Source organism: Pundamilia nyererei, unplaced genomic scaffold (genome assembly GCF_000239375.1).
Source record: "Pundamilia nyererei isolate P.nyererei 1_Seehausen unplaced genomic scaffold, PunNye1.0 scaffold00004, whole genome shotgun sequence".
Classification (NCBI taxonomy): domain Eukaryota; kingdom Metazoa; phylum Chordata; class Actinopteri; order Cichliformes; family Cichlidae; genus Pundamilia; species Pundamilia nyererei.
In genome coordinates, this window is record NW_005187405.1 from 2,508,120 (window position 1) to 2,525,143 (window position 17,024).

At 40.8% G+C, this 17,024-nt stretch overlaps 2 protein-coding genes across 2 annotated transcripts in view; both read left to right on the forward strand.

The window, feature by feature from the left end:
* Positions 1-2,714, forward strand: part of LOC102215394 (ubiquitin-conjugating enzyme E2 R1-like) — a 5,703-nt gene extending 2,989 nt beyond the window's left edge. Inside the window, exons 2-3 of the mRNA XM_005721534.1 lie at positions 16-190; positions 740-2,714. Coding sequence (XP_005721591.1) covers positions 16-190; positions 740-950 — 386 coding nt within the window. The 3' untranslated portion in view covers positions 951-2,714. The remainder of the gene's footprint in view (positions 1-15; positions 191-739) is intronic.
* Positions 2,715-4,251: 1,537 nt separating this feature from the next.
* Positions 4,252-13,567, forward strand: sirt6 (sirtuin 6). Its single transcript, XM_005721153.1, has 8 exons — positions 4,252-4,429; positions 4,876-5,003; positions 7,653-7,835; positions 9,127-9,186; positions 10,097-10,192; positions 10,284-10,364; positions 12,288-12,411; positions 12,563-13,567. Exons 1-8 carry the CDS (start codon positions 4,364-4,366, stop codon positions 12,878-12,880), a joined length of 1,056 nt encoding a protein of 351 aa, XP_005721210.1. The 5' UTR covers positions 4,252-4,363; the 3' UTR covers positions 12,881-13,567.
* Positions 13,568-17,024: the final 3,457 nt, after the last annotated feature.

The following is a 17,024-nucleotide window of genomic DNA, read 5'->3' on the forward strand; positions in this document are numbered from 1 at the left end:
GTTCGTGTCCTGCAGTAGATGCCACGCTGACTGCCACCTTTGTGTTTGCTTCCAGGACCATTCTGCTGAGTGTGATCTCACTGCTGAATGAACCCAACACCTTTTCTCCTGCCAATGTGGACGCGTCTGTCATGTACCGCAAATGGAGAGACAGCAAAGGCAAAGACCGGGAGTATGTGGAGATCATCAGGTAAACAGTTTGCATGATTCACAGTTAAAAGAAATGGTGTAAACTCACTCGCTGTGCAAAACAAAAGTCATTTCATGTCAGATGTATCCCGTAGTTGTAGAGAAGATTTTACTGATTCAGAGGGTCAAACTAATGCTTTGCATCAAGCAGAGAAATACAGCTATAGTGATTGTTGAAACAGCTAAAACTGTCCAGTGCATTATTAAAACTTGGTGAACTGCCATTCTTCTGGGAATAAATGTGTTCAGAAAATAAAAATCTTGACTGTTCAAAGCTGGAGTTCACTCCAAAAAAAACCTCCAGAGGGAAGTACCTCGGAGGCGACCTAACCAGATGACTGTTGTGGGTGTGTGGACTCTGTACTTGTAAAATATTGATAGCATAAAGGTAAAATTTTGCACAGCTTCATTCATGTAGCAAAAGATCAGCTGACTGTTGGCGGATAAGGTGGGAACTTTTCTTCAGATTTCTTTGATCTTTTATGGAAAGACAGAAAATGATAGTAAATCTCCAACTGTTTGTAATGACGCCACTCGGATCTCCCCTCAGAAAACAAGTGTTGGCTACCAAGGCTGAAGCTGAGCGCGATGGCGTGAAAGTGCCCACTACGCTGGCGGAGTACTGCGTCCGCACACGCGCCCCAGCCCCCGACGAAGGCTCCGACCTCTTCTATGACTATTGCTACGACGAAGACGACGTGGAAGGCGAGGATGGCGACTGTTGCTATGACGAAGACGACTCAGGCAATGAGGAGTCCTGACACGCTTTTTTCCGGCACCCCGATCTTAGCTGACATGTGCTACCCTTCCTCTCTCTGCCCGGGTTGCCAGATATTCTAGGTTTACAACCAAGAAAGATTGGAAGCTTCCCTCCTCTAAACCAACACAGAGCTTTTTTCCTCTCGCCTCTGAATGCGTCTTGGAGGTTGAAATTGATGCCTTGCTGAGGAAGGCTCTGACCTGGTAAGATTTGCACCAGCACAAAAGTCACCAGTTTCTTCAGTTTTTATCATCACCTAAATCCTTACTTTAAAGAAAATAAAAAAACAAAAAAACATAACTCTCACATACCCTGCCGAGTTTCTCAGTCCCATGTATAGTGTAAGGTGTTGTGGGGTTAAAAAAACAAACAAAAAACCCAACTGTCAACAATAGCAACATTTGCACTGGTGCAAACACTTCCAAACATTTCTCAGCCTGTCTTTTGCATATCTTTCTTTCCCTAATTGTAACTGGCTATTGCTCACTGCTAGTTGGTCACAGTGATGAACAGAAGATTGAGGACTTCAAACAGCACGTTTGCTGTGCTGCAAATATTCAGTTTTTTGTTTTGTTTTTGGGTTTGTTTGTCTTTTTTCTCCCCTCTCCAAGTGTCACAGTCTGATCCGCTTTGATAGGACAAGACCTTAATTGTCACATGACGATGTTTTCAAAGTTCCTGTGCATGCCGGAACTTCTTTTCAAAGCTTTTTGTCTCTTTTACTGGTGGACCGTTTATCTACGTCATGATCCGTGTGATGACAAAGACTTCAACAACAAGGACTCTCTGCCCGGAGGACCGGCTGGCTCAATCGGAAGGTCAAATCCTCACGTGAACTTTTTTTTTTTTCTGTTTTTTTTCCTAACATGAAGTTGATCTTTGCCGTGTTTTCTTCTGGTTACTGTTGGATGTATTTCTCCTGTCATTTTAAGTGTAGGGTTGTGTTATTTGAAGTAGTTCAGATTAAGAGTTGTGTAGGATGATCACCAGGGAGTTGTTGGGGCGGAACTAATTATTGATCAGAATTGCATTTCTCCTCGGGGGAGGTCACTCGCTGATGGGCCCCACTTGACCCAAAGACCAAAAGAAGTGTGTTTTAAAGAAAGCCCAAAACATTTGGTAACTGTTTGTCGCATTCTGTTTGCTCTTTGTGTTCTCTCTTGCAAGCTTGTTTTCATTTTACTGTTTTCTTCAGATAGATGTTATGCCTGTGTTTTGTTTTTTTGTTTTTTGCTTGAGAATGAGTTATGTGATGACGAGATTATTAGGTTTGATTGACAGAAACAATTGTAGGTATTGTCTCATAATCTATGATCCCACACTTCTCAACAAGGTTCTTTCTTTTCTTTTCTTTTCTTTTCTTTTCTTTTTTTTCTCCTGCCAGTCCTCGGAAGTGAACAAGACCATCATGTTTTATTCTTCCATTGCTATTCTGTCTTAGTTGAGATTGGACTTTTTTCTTTTTCTTCTGTGTGTGTGTGTGTGGGTGTGCTCTGTGTGAACCTTTTCTTCAGCAATATTGATTGTTTTAATTAAATTGGGAAGTCATACTGAATTTCTCAGGATAATGAATTACATGTGACACAACAATTGAGAAAAAGTAACTATTTTCCTCTTTCGGTGGTCTTCAGTGTTGGTTTGCATCTTTAACAGGAACCGTGACAGATATGCACATATAGCTGTATGAATGATTACTATGTTGTTTTATTCACCTGTGTATTTTTTTTTTTCAGCTATTTAAAAACTGAAAAAATAAAGATTTATTTGGAAGAAAAAAAGACCCACAGAGCTTTTCTGTTTCACTTGATTTGTATGCCTGCATTTAAGCGGGTTACTTTTTGTATTTTAAGAATTTTTGATATTTTGGTTTTATTATTAGCAAAGCTGCATAGCTATTTGTAAAAAAGGTTACTATAAGGTAAAGGCTGCTTTTTCTTCTTGATTCCTTAATACATAATTGGGGCGATTGTGGCTCAAGAGTTGGGAGTTCACCTTGTAATCAGAAGGTTGCTGGTTCGAGCCCCGGCTTGGACAGTCTCGGTTGTTGTGTCCTTGGGCAAGACTCTTGGTGGTGGTCAGAGGGCCCAGTGGCGCCAGTGTCCGGCAACCTCTCCTCTGTCAGTGTGCCCCAGGGTGGCTGTGGCTACAATGTAGCTGGACATCACCAGTGTGTGAATGTGTGTGAATGGGTGGATTACTGAACGTGTAAAGCACTTTGGGGTCCTTAGGGACTAGTAAAGCGCTATACAAATACAGGCCATTTACCATTTACAGGTTTCATGTTGGAGCATGTGGGTCTGACTGTCATGTTATTTCCATTATTATCCACTGATTTCACAATAAACTGCACCGTTTGCTTCACAAGCTGTGTGCAGCAGCTCTCAATGTGAAGATATATTTTTATTTATTTCTAGTTTATTATGTTATTCTTATTTTGTGCACTTCTGCGTACTTTGTGCTACAGAAACGGTTATAGTACCAAAACTTTTTCTGGAGACGTATGCTTATGCTTTTCTTTTTTGTAACTTTCATCTATTCGCCTGATTGGTGGGAATCAAACTCAGCAGATTTAGACATGACTGTAAAACACAGTGATATAAGCAGACTGAGTGGTATAGAAACAAGCAGGCACACAAGCTGACACCAATCAGAAACTGCTTTGAATATTTCAAATATTTTTAGGCAAAATCTTCACATTTTCTGCATTCACATTGCTTTTTTATTTTTATTTTTTTTTTTTTTAAGTTAGTTACTGTTGCCTCACTTGATATTTTCTCTTTTTCTGACTATACTCTATAAACTGTAGAGATGGTTGTGGGGTAAAATCCCAGGACCAGCTCATCTAGAACCAACAACTGTTACGTTCAGAGTCCCTAAATCACTTTTCTTTCTCATTCTGATCCTCAGTTTGAACTTCAGGAGGTTGTCTTGACCATGTCTGCACAAATAAATGGACTGAGCTACTGCCATATAAATTGGCTGCTTAGATCTTTCCATTAAGGAGCTCTGTGGCGCGCCTAATAAAGTGACGGGGAATTGTATCTATAAAACAGTCTTCATTCACAATGTAGTGCTATTAAAATGATTTTCAAATAATAATGTTAACTCAAGATAATTTATTACAAAAAATTTGTTTATTTCTTAAGATATCCATCATTTCGTTTATTAACTTTAATTTATTAAGAGACCTTTAGCATCCGTTGGTATATATGTAACAACTTGGAGGTTCAATGTGGAACGTCTTCTGAACACAGAGGTGAAGTCTTAATTTCCCAAAGTCCTTGAATGCAGCATCACCCAGTCGCTTTTTGATGTTGTCATCGTAACTATCGCTTGGTAAATTTTCGCCGCCCGGACAAAACACGACTAATTTTATTAAAGAAAAAAAACAAAAGTACACTACCGTCTGCAACCATGTCTGTGAATTATGCAGCTGGACTCACGCCGTACGCAAACAAAGGTGTCTGCGGACTTCCTGAGGTAATTGAAGCTTTAAGAGCAGGTAGCTAGCAGGTTAGCCGCGGACGTTTGTCGCATAGTACGTTTGGAGAGCTTGGTCTTTAAAAACGGCAACATCCGAAAGTAACACGAAGAGCTTCTGTTTGTCTCCAAGCATCGGATAATAATCCACGAGTAATATCACATTAGTTATACGTATTTTATTAGGAAGTGCACAGATCGTATACTGATACTATCTTCAGCACACACGTATAGATCTGAAAGCTACAAGGGGAGGGGGTTAGAGGAGTCACAAATACCAGTACTTCAAAACTGTCAGTGTTTCTTTTAAATCAGTGCTGAGCTGTAATAAACTGTGTTACAGCTGTGTGCTTGTACCTTTTGTCAAACAGACTTATTCATTGTAATTTGATTTGAATGTGGCTCTCGGTCAGCTCTTGAAGTCGCGTTTTTCTCTTCTGCTGCAGCACTTTGATAATCCTGAGGAGCTGAAGGCCAAGGTGGAGACTCTAGCTCAGCTGATTAAAGAATCTCAGTACTTGGTTGTCCACTCGGGAGCTGGGATCAGCACCTCGGCAGGTATCCCCGACTTCAGGTGAGACAAGAACAAAAGTGTTTTTTTGTTTTTGTTTTTTATGTTGACGTGCAGTTTTTTGCATAGATTGTGCACCTCTAGGCCAAGTTACATTTTCTTTTAGAAGTGCAAAGAAGGAAATACAGTTCCAACAAAAACAAATATTATGTTTGTTTTCTGGAGCCCAAATCTTAAGAAAAGAAAACACAAGACATACTTAATTTATCTCAGATTTGGGAAGTTCTTTTCTTACAGCAGGTCAAAATCATCACCATCATCACCTTGGCAGATGATACAGTTGGGACACTGAGTAAAATGTGAATTAAAAACACAGTCTAATTATTTGCAAATCTCATAAACTCACATTTTTTTCACAACAGAACAGGAAACAGTTAAAGTGTTTAAATTCAGACATTTTACTACTTCGCGTAAAATATTAGCTAATTTTAAATTTAATGGCAGCAGAGCAAATCAAAAAATTTGCAGTCACATGCTTTGATTTTAATGATGCACCAGATGTTTTTCAGATGTTTTTCCACCAAGACTCTTCTACTGTGAAACTATGCCATTGTGATAGATGCAGTATCCACAGAAGATGCCGCCTAGTTGTTAATTAAAATATATGTAGCATCTGATTGTTTTGATTTTATGAAATCTGAGTTGCAGTTAAGAAATTTTATCAGTTTAAAAAAAGTCAGTGTTACCGATTCATTCCGATTATTATAATGCTGTTAATTTAGAGTTTTGATCAGCAGTGATTAAAACTGGCAGTAAAACCTCACTGTTGCTTAATGATAAAATCTTCCAAGTGTGTTTTATCCTTTGAGCCCGAAGTTGGCCAGTGTTGCTTCACGGTTTTGTCACTGAATATTTTTCAGATGGAAATTTTATACTTTAATTGACCTTAAAGAGTGAAGTCATGAAATTTAATAGGCAGCACAAATGAATGATTCTGATTGTTTGTTTGTTTTTAATTTGTTTAATTGTTCTCTTATGATTAGCACATATTAGCATCATCAAATATCATAGCTACAGAAATTGTTACTGTGTGCAGAAAAGCTGTGTTGTGCAGTCAATGAGCTCCACCAACTAAGAACAGCCATGCACCACCACCCACAGGATCCAGAAATAGCTATCAAGCTGTCAATCCCTTCTATGTCTGGGCCGGGTGAGGTTTCCTGTGTTGAGTCCAATTAAGTCAGGACTACGACAATATTTGATTGTCTTTGAACCTTGTTCTTGAAAGTCGGAGAGGTCAGGAGATAGAGAAGGTCATCTACCAATTAGTAGGTTGGTGGTTCGATCCCTGGCCGCTCCAGTCTGCATGCCAAATATTCTTTAGCAAGATCCTAACCCCAAATTGGTCTCCAATGTAAGTAAGCGCTTAAGCATAGGGGGAAAAAAAGTGCTTGTGTAAATGAGGCATGTTGGGAGAATAGAAAGCGCTATATAAGAATCAATCTATTTACTGTGAGCTGAGCATTTCTGATATCTTTTTGGTATTTTGGGAGATGTAACAAGCACCTCTCGGCTTATTCTCCTGTTTCTCTTGTAGTACTGTGATTTGAGCAGAGGAGGGTGGTGCTTGCTTACTTCACATAAGGTCTAGCACTGTGTAACACACACTGAAAATATAATGGAAAATACTTCTATTGTCTACTTAGATTGTCTTTGGTACTGTGGCAAATGTTTGCCTCCCGAATGCAGAGATGTGGAGCGGATAGAGGTCTTCATTGTAGACATTCAGTTGTACTATGTGAATTCACACAAACGCATAAATACTCGGATGTGAAGGCAAATTAATATTTCATTGCTTCGCCTGTCAGCCAGGTGGAGTTGACCTTGGAGGGTTTATCATTAGAGCCAAGATTAAAACATACACATAAAGCTCACAAATGCAAACTGTGTTCCCTCTGCTGCTCAGACACACATAAACACACGTACTCCAGATCAGAAGAAATTCAGCTCATTAAGTTACTGTTACTGACACCTTAATACGTAAATGTAACAGCTTCACAGACTAATGTCGCGCAGCATCGTTCACGGGGTGATTAGGGTGTTGTATGCGATGCACGCATCACTCCCTCACTGCCGATGAGGCTTTGAGCCGGTCGGCTGAAAGACGGGGTTTTTAAAGTCCAAGCTGAGAGCAAAAGATGAGACATGTGGTTGTATTTTTGGATTTGTAGGATGCGCTCTATCGTCTGATGCTTAATGATAAGTTGCATGCCCTCAGAGTAACTTGGCAACTGTCACGGTGTTAGACAGCTCCAGCAGCGAGTATACCACTGTGTTCATCCAACCATTCAGACATCCACAACTGACAGATAATCACAGGAGCAGAAATGGAACAATTTCACATTGAACATCATCCACATAGTCAACAAAAGTTTTCCTCTCACATTAGACTGTGAGGATTTATTTTTGTTGTTTAAAATGATCGCTCTGATTTTTTTCTTACTTTATATATATTTGCAGTGGTTTTATTGGTCTTGGACTAACAATAATGTCAATTTCATACAGATATTCTATGGAGCTTCTCTACAGAAACCTTTCCCATGGGTTTATTGTTACACACACCTGATGTAAAGCCTCTAGTCCACTATATTACAACCTGTCCAGTCCCATTTATGCTCACTCCACGTATTTCTAATCTTTATTTTCTTTCAGGGGTCCCAAGGGTGTGTGGACTCTTGAAGAAAAGGGTGAGTCACCTCATTTTGATACTACATTTGAAGATGCTCGCCCAAGCTTCACTCACATGGCTCTCCTGGGACTGCAGAGGGCAGGGTACCTCAAATATCTCATCAGCCAGAATGTGGATGGCCTGCATGTGCGATCAGGCTTCCCCAGGTAATTTAAATCGTAGAGACATTGCTATTCTCTATATGCGACTATACAGTATATGTCAGATCTTAAGAATATCACTAACTTTCACGATGAATGCTTTGGAGCTGAAGCAGAATGAATGGAGGAGGTGTAAAGTAGCTCTTTAGCTTTCAGCCTGACTTGTTTATGAAATGCATGCAGCAACCACATTACTGTTGTTTTCCCCCAATCATATCAATTCATTCCCACTTGTGACTCATTGTGTAAATTTTGAAGCTGCTGCTGTGTGATAACAGCTGCGGCGAATAGCTTGAAATAATTTTCAGTGCAATGGAAAATGTTTGGTCTGAGTCTGGGTTACACAGCCATGTTGGACTAACCCAAGGCCAGGAGTCCTATTTTTAATTCAGCACATACATCCAGCCTTTATGCATATTGGAAGGCTTGCTTTCCCTGGAAGCCGGGTTTTTTTTTTTCGGTTTTTTTTTTCTAAGCCTTCCTCCACCCTCGATCAGGTTTTTTAAATGAGACCAGGAAGCGTAGCGGTGGTTCTCTGAGGAAATAATTAAGCTGGCGAAGGAAACCAGTTGGGCCTAATCGGCACAGGTGCCAGGTGATGCTCAGAAACTAATATGAGTGCTCAGAATATTTATAAGAGTCCAAGTTGAAAAGAAGGATAGAGAAAAAGTTGAGCTGTAGTGTCCTCACATTACAGGGTTTTTCCTGGGTCGAAATAGCCTTTGTTGGATGTTATGTACGGTAACAGGCCATGAATCGGTGGTATTTGGCTGAAATATTCACAGGTTTTTATTACACTATATTGGCAGAAGCATTTACTCAGCCATTCAAATCACTTAATCCATTGCCACAGGTGTATAAAAAAACAGCACCCAGCATGCATCATGGTGTGGGGGGGGCCACATGAGCGAGTATGGTGTGGAAAAATTTGACCCACCTACACAGAGTCCTGACGTCAAACCAATAGGACACCCTTGGATGAATTAGAGCGGAGACTGCAAGCCAGGCCTTCTCTTCCAACATCAGTGTCTGACCTCACAAATGCACTTTAGGAAAAATGCCAAAAAATTTCCATAAGCACTCTTAAACCTCGTGGAAAGCCTTCCCGGAAGAGTTGAAGCCAGGATGTCGCTCAGGTTCATATGGGTGTAGAGGCAGTGAAACCTCAGTTAACGAACCTACTTTAAAAAGTATTTTATAACATTGGTGGTTATTTAGTTTCAGTTCTGGCACCAAAAAGTTTTATCTGCGTTGGCGACGGTGAATAACACGAATATCATCTGCCTCTCTCTGTCAGGGATTTGTTATCAGAGCTTCATGGGAACATGTTTGTGGAGGAGTGTGAGAAGTGTGGCAGGTATGTGCATGCACACAAACACAAAAAGTTAAATTTTGATAAAAACAGCTTGTCTTACATTGAATTCACATTTCATTAGGCGCTTGTTTGGCAGTACCAGCAGCAAAGCACGAGGCTGCCACATAGTGCGTAAAGCATGCAAATAAGAGGATCTGTTTATGTTTACTGCTTAAGAATGCACGTATCCAAGGAGTCCTGCACCTTATTTCCTACGGTCACAATGGACTTTCTACCATCTCCCTCCTGGAATTTGCACACAATCTACATGGGTAATGTGTTGATCAAAACATGCCGTGGTAGTATTCCTCTTTATGTATTCAGAGGAGTTCCATAAGTACACAGATAGTTGCTCAGAAGAGCCCTGAAGCAGATGCCCCGCAGCAGTAGAAACCCCATGCTGGTTTCCACTTCCAGCAGGTAAAAACAAAAACTGGCAACACTCAAAGACGTAAATGTAAGGAGTGGTTCCCCCTGCACACGTAAGGGATCCTAATGTGAAATGAATCTGGAAAGAGCAGGACCGCAGCAGCTTAATCCACACTCACTATCTCCAAATGCTCTCAGTAACATTGCAGTGACTTTACTTTGTTCCAGTGACTTTCAAAGTTGTTAGATTACCGCCGGGATTAGGTGGAAAAAAAGGGGCTTGAGAATTAATGCATGTTTAAACAGGTCTGCGAGAGTTTCATGATGTGGTTAAATCCCTGAAATCTTTAGAGAACCTTTTTGGAAAGTCCACCGTTTAGGTCTAAAAGACGTGTGGTTTGAAGTAGCCACTGAGTGTCAGGCTTTGTGTAAAATTAGACCTTGCTTTGATGCCTTGGGAGCAGCTTGATCTTCTTTCTTGTAATTCATGTAAAGCTGCTGTGGACGCACTGAGAATTAAATGGAATTCTTGTTGGTTTTCCAGGCAGTACGTCCGAGAAAAGGTGATCGGTGTGATGGGCCTGAAACCGACAGGACGCTACTGTGAGGTGGTACGATCCAGGGGGCTCAGAGCGTGCAGGTGACACATGCGTAGGCTTGTGCATTTTAAAGACTCGAAAAGTGAGTCATTGTTGATTTATTATTTCCTTTGTGTTTCCTTAATACTAAAGAGGGAAGCTGATCAGCACTATACTTGACTGGGAGGATGCTCTTCCTGACAGAGACCTGAACAAAGCAGATGACGCAAGCAGGTGAGAGGTGCAGTAGTTTGAACTCCTTTTTTTTTTTTTACATTATATTGTAGATGTTCTTTGTTTAACCATCTGCTTTGATAAGGCGGAAACAGAAAATGTATGCTCTTTTCTGTCAGAGTTCCTCTGACATGTCTGGGTTTTTTTTCTCAATATAAAGCGAAAGCAGTAGTTCAAACACATCCTGTGAACTGAAAAATGTGGAAACTGTTTGATGATTTGCTTTAGCCTTCTGTGGCTCTGCTATTGCTCCTGACATGCAAAGAAGACCTTATTTGAAAACCTTTTTAGGGATTATATATGCATTGCAGTGCGCTTTGATGTCCCCATTTTCCTCTGGAGTGTGAACATTTGCATTCTTTCCCTCTGCAACAAAAAAACCCTCTTATTGCTTATGTGTCACCTTGATGCGCCGTTTGTAATGGATGTATTATTACTAACTAAAGTACAAAGGGGAGATTTGGAGCTCTGACCATTGAACTCTGAATTATGTGTTCATGGCAGCGGAAAAAGGTGAAAAATTACCGAGCTGTAATCAACGTGAGGTTTAGCTGCAGTTCATGCAGTGGATTTGTCCGGGCGCAGACCTGGGAATCCGTCCGTTGCACCGGTTTGAAGATGAAAACGACCAAATTTGTCTGAGCTCAAGCAAGCAGGGGACAGCACAGTGCAGGAGTTCAGCATGTGTTCATTGCACAGCTGGAAGTGTTGCGTGTGATCAGACTGTATATACTGAAATTTGATTTCTGGCTTTAGTTGTGTTTATTTTATTTTCTTTGTGGTTTAGGATTGGAGCTGCATACACTAAGTATCTGTTTTAGTATCTGTTTTATTTATTTGTTTGCCATTTTTGCCTTTGTGACTGTAACAGCCGAGGCCAGAGGGAGGGACTGTGTGTTTGCTTTGGACTGCTTCTCACATATGAACACAATATCTCTTGACAGCCTTGAGCGGATTTCTTCAAAGTTAGAACAAACTGATTAGAATTCATAGTGAACGCTCACTGGAAACGCTCAGTGTGGCTTTAAAAAAAAAAAAGAAGACATTTTTCGTACCATAACGCAGAAGCTAATTTGCTATTTATAACAACAAACAGCACAAGTATGTTATAGAATCAAATTGCAAAAGCTGTAGTCTGAAGAGTAACTCACGCGCTGTACCTTGACTGGCTGACATAGAAAGTGCCTTGAAGCTGACCTTGCCATTCATTCAGTTTCAGCCAGGATAAATGAGCTTTAACTGCCTTTTTACTGACAGATACAAACGTATATATACACGGGCCAAAGACGTGACATTTTATCGAGGTGTATAGTTTCTGTTCATTCATTTTATGACATTGTGGAGTTTATTCTATAAAACTTATTTTTAATTGAATAGATTTTCATTGCATTCAAATATATATTCTTTAACAATGTCAGGTGCCTTAGCTGCCTGTTGAATGAACAGATTTGGACGACTAAAAATGCTGTTCAAATGATAATAAATTTAAAGTAAAAAACTGTGGAGCGGTTTTCAGCCATCCGTCTTCTTCTGGTTATCCAATTCGGGGTTGCGGGACAGCTGGAGCCTATCCCAGCTGCGAGCTGGGGTACACCCTGGACAGTTTGCAAGGCTGACACGGAGATACAGACAACTATTCACACTCGTATTCACACTTATGGCCCATTTAGAATCACCAGTAACCTAACCCCACTAACTTGCATGTCTGTGGACTGTGGGAGGAATCTGGAGTAGTTGGAGAGAATTAGCCCAGGCACAGGGAGAGCATAAAGTAAAAGTCAGGTGGTGCCACTGCAAGAAATGACACCTAAATAAATGAATAATGCAATTTAACACTGTAAGATAATCTATTGGATATATAGATTGCATCAATTATGTACGAATGATGAAGAACTGGTTTGTGTGTGGCGTCGTCCTCTTTAGACGAGCGGACCTGGCTCTGACTCTGGGCACGTCCCTGCAGATCAAACCCAGTGGAGACCTCCCACTCCTCACCAAGCGCAAGGGTGGCAAACTGGTTATTGTCAACCTGCAGCCGACCAAACACGTGAGTGTCATGTATGCAACACCAACACATATAAACGCATGCACGTGTAATTATTTACCTTTGAAGTGTTGAGTGATTTGTGTAAATGCTGGAAAAAACACTGATTATTATCAACCGTTACCTCAATGGCTGCAATTTTCTGTGAGTGCAGGACAAGCATGCACACCTGCGTATCCATGGTTATGTGGACGACGTCATGAAACAGCTGATGGAGCTGCTGGGACTGGAAATCCCAAAGTGGGATGGACCAACTGTCTGCGAGAGCTCCACAGCTACCACTGAGACCACCGCCGATGTCAAACCACCGCGTGGAGTTACTGCGAAGGAAAAGGTGGAAAAGAACTTTGTTAAGGAGGAGAGGAAAAGAGAAGCTTCACAGCTAACAAACGATGGAAGCGTTAAGGAGGAGACAGTTTCAGTAAAGAGGGAGAGAGCGGACCTCCCAGTGGAGATAAATGAAGAGAAATAGCCTCAGGTGCTCTTTCTGAAAAGCACGCCACAAACCCGTCCACAACAGAACCTCACAGCCGAAGGTGATTTGAGCTGTTTCACGGAGGTCAGAGCTTCTTCTCATCTGGAACAAAGACTTTTCTAGTGCTGTAGTGGGTTTTTTAATCAGAGATTTCTGACACTCCCCTTGCTGTCATGTTAAGCGGCGATGTGAAACTGATGCAGCTCGAGCCTGAACGAACTCTTGAGTTACAGAGAGGATGTAAAAGTTCCTCCTGCCACAGTATGGGGCATCTTGGGCAAGGAGGTGTTTTGCTTTAGTTGGAGAGCAGGGCTGTTGCAGGTGGGATAATGAAATGAGATCTGGAACACTTCATGACAAATATAGTTTTAATCAGGTTTGTAAGATAGCTGCACCATATTAAAGCTTTATTCATAGCCATGTGCTCCAGATCTCATCCCTGGAGACCTTGTCTCTAAAGACTCTTTAGTTCAGTAGATAATGAAAAGGAGAAAGCAAGCATTTAGAAAATATGAATAACAAGTATCTACTTTGAGTTGAGGGAAATTTCAGTTTTGATTCATAATCATGCTGTATATTTTTAGAAAAATATTTATAACTCAGGATAAAAGTACTGTGCTCTCAGTTTGTTTGTTTGTTTCATACAGTTTGTATATGTTTTGACAATAAACACCAAAAAATCTGTGGAACAATCTGTATACAGTGTTGCTTAGTGGAGATCAGCATTTGAGAGAACCTGGACTAAGCTGTGTTGTGCTGGGATAGTGTGTGACTAATTGTGTTTGCTGTGATTTTACACCTCTGAGGTCAACATTTCAACACTTTAGTAATGTTCAGATTCTCTCTAATTGTGTATCGCTGCTTTATGAATGAATGCTGTTATAAGGTCTATGGCAGAAATGACCTCAGTGACGAAAGGAGAGAAGAACATCTGTTTTTTTTTCCCACCCCCACCTAAGTCAAATCGGTGTTGCATCTGGATTGCACTTACCTTTTCTATTTTATGAAGCCAGAATATCCATTTTGTGTAATGGGTCACAGGTGTTTGCAAAGGTAGATAATTACTGCGGCAGACGTGTGGCTGCTTGGCTGTTTCAGTCCATTAAGGCACTTTGATCTGACACACACAGAAGCAACAAATGTTAAAGCTAAAAAACACAACAGCTGCAGACACAATGGCATACACTTAAACTGCCTGAATGTGAACGGATCATTAGACACACCTAATGCCTTTACTGTCTACCTCTATTTAAATGTGTTTTAATCATGTCTACTCGAGAGATGTCCACATGACCTCTTTTTACCTTCAGAACTGCCTGTGGCTTAGATTCAACAACTGGTAAATGGCCTGTATTTATATAGCGCTTTTACTAGTCCCTAAGGACCCCAAAGCGCTTTACATATCCAGTCATCCACCCATTCACACACTGGTGATGGCAAGCTACATTGTAGCCACAGCCACCCTGGGGCGCACTGACAGAGGCGAGGCTGCCGGACACTGGCGCCACCGGGCCCTCTGACCACCACCAGTAGGCAACGGGTGAAGTGTCTTGCCCAAGGACACAACGACCGAGACTGTCCAAGCCGGGGCTCGAACCGGCAACCTTCCGATTACAAGGCGAACTCCCAACTCTTGAGCCACGATCGCCCACAAGGTATAGTAAACTCACTCATGTTTAAGAGACCAGTGCAACAGGCAACATTTCTCCAATTTTTCATTGTCCAATTTAGTGAGCATGTGTAACCTGTGTCATGAAATCAGTATCCTTTTTTGCTGTGAAAGTGAAATTTAATTTTTATAGTTCAAAGGGCAAAAAAATACATTAAAAAAGCTTTTTAACCAAAGCAAACGAGAAGCATTCAAAAAGGTCCAGGATTCCACTTAAAAATCAAAACGTTGAAACCATGAAGGGACTGAATTTAATCACACGTTTTTTAGTTTGTCAGGAACTTCACTGGTTTGCATAGGAATATTCTGAGAGGCAGTAATAGAATCCAATAAAACTTAAATTTACCCAAATCCACCTTGTAGCCACACCTTGCTTGACAGTTTTGTTTCACTCAAGTTGAAGTGGTCTAATGTTCAATAAAACCTGCGCTTCTAAACCAGGAATAACAGATCTTGCTTAGATGAGCTCAGCTAGGTGGAGTCTGATTTATGGATTCCCAGAACTTCATGATGATACCTCTTTTCGAAGGTGTGTTAGACTTGACAGAAGGGACACAGGAAGTTATCTTCAAAACAGGAAAAAACTTGTGAAGAGTTTCCTTGGTGTTTGGTAGGAAGTGGAAAGGTGTTTTTTTTTTCAGCAGCAGCTTTTCATCCTCTTGATTTCAGCGACAGGGATGCTGGTCAGAGAATCAGAGCCCTGATGTGACGATAAGTAGCCAGTCAGCGAGAGCAAGCGTATTTGTACCCAGGGCAAAGGCAGCAAAATACCACATTAAAAATGTTGATATAATGAAGTCTGAAGAACACTTTTCCATTGTAATTCAAAGTGCTTCATTTAGAAGAGAGCAGGCACACCATCAGGGGTGGTAGCTTCATGCTGTGAGGAAGCATTTCACTGGTAGTTACTGGGAAAGTGCTTTTAAGGAAAGTGAGAGCAACCAATAATGGCAGCAAAAGTCAGAAAAACGTGCTACAGACTTTCAAAAATATATATACAGTCAGGGAGTTCATGCTCTCTTGTGCTTGTCACACAAAAGCAGGCGAGCAAATCGTGGAACCAGAGTCTGCAGCTGCTTTAGAGAAGCTCCACGTTCAGTATAACCGAGCTCAGGTGAGTCTCAGAGGAAGAACGGAGAAGCTGTAACCATTGTTACTGAGAATGACATCAAGAAAGACAGAAACTAAATGTGATTGAGACACTGGAAATTCTTTAAAGCCTGAAGTCCCGCTGACTTTGAGCAGGATGTGCTTAGACAGGTTTCACTACTGCAAATATGTTATTTCATCAGAGCCTCAACAGTCACGAGTTTATCAGAAGCTTTATCTGTTGACAAAGCCTGATAACGTACCGTCATGCGTCATAAAGCTTCCTTTTATCCATTTTCAGGCCCAGCTTCCCTCTTTCTGCATCATGGCATCCTCTCCGATGAAGAAATTAATCAACTTTTTCTCAGTTGGAGGCATTTATCCATGAATTCACAAAAACATTTATCTTATGCCAAACTGAAAAAGGATGGGGAATTTTATAAGGCACTAAATTGATGTTTCAGTCCATCAGTGGAGGTTTTTTTTTTGTTTTATTCTGTGTCCTGATTGAGTTGGCACCAATTAAAGGCTTGATGACCCTTTTATCCTCACATTGGATTTATTTGATGTCATTATTTCATAAACAATTTCAGACACTTGTGTGGGAGACAGAGGAAAAGGACTTTGTTGAAAACCATTTTAGGAAGTCGCCTTTTAATTATAAAATAATTGAGTCACGTCTCTCACTGCTGCATCCGGATTCATTATTACGGCTCCTGGAGGATCACTCCCCTGAGAGGGCTGTTCTTGTTTTTTCCTGCTTACGCTGGAACACAGTGTTCCTCGCATAATATCAAAGATAACTGCAAATTTAATTTACCGTCATGGCCCATAAAGCCGCACATTGGTGGAGATAACTATGGTCTTAAAAGAATAACACTGAAGATTAGATTGCTAAATAATCAGTGCAAACATAATCCCGAGCTGTTTGTGAAGTTTTGCCTGTGTGCACCACTGCAGTGGGGTTTACATCAAACAATCAAGATGTGATTGAAGTGCAGACTTTCAACTTTAATTCAAGGAGCTTAACACAAATTTGGAATTGAATGTTCAGGAATTACAGACATTTTTATTTGCAGTTCTCCATTTTCAGAGGCTGAGCATTAACTAGATAAACTAAGATAATTTTAAACGTAAGGATTGTTTTTAATACTTAGATGAAAAATAATTTGCAGTCAATGACTTTCTGAAATTTTAAATCCATGGAAGTCACCAAATGCTCTGTTTCCTCCCTTGAGATTCTCTGCCTGCCAGACTTTCAGTTTGCTTGTTTGTGAGTCTCTCTCTGCCTCTTCAGGAACTGAAAACGTCACTCTGTTGGACTGAGATCTCGGCTTGGCCATTGAGAAATATCCCATTGCTTTGAGAAACTCTTTGATTGCT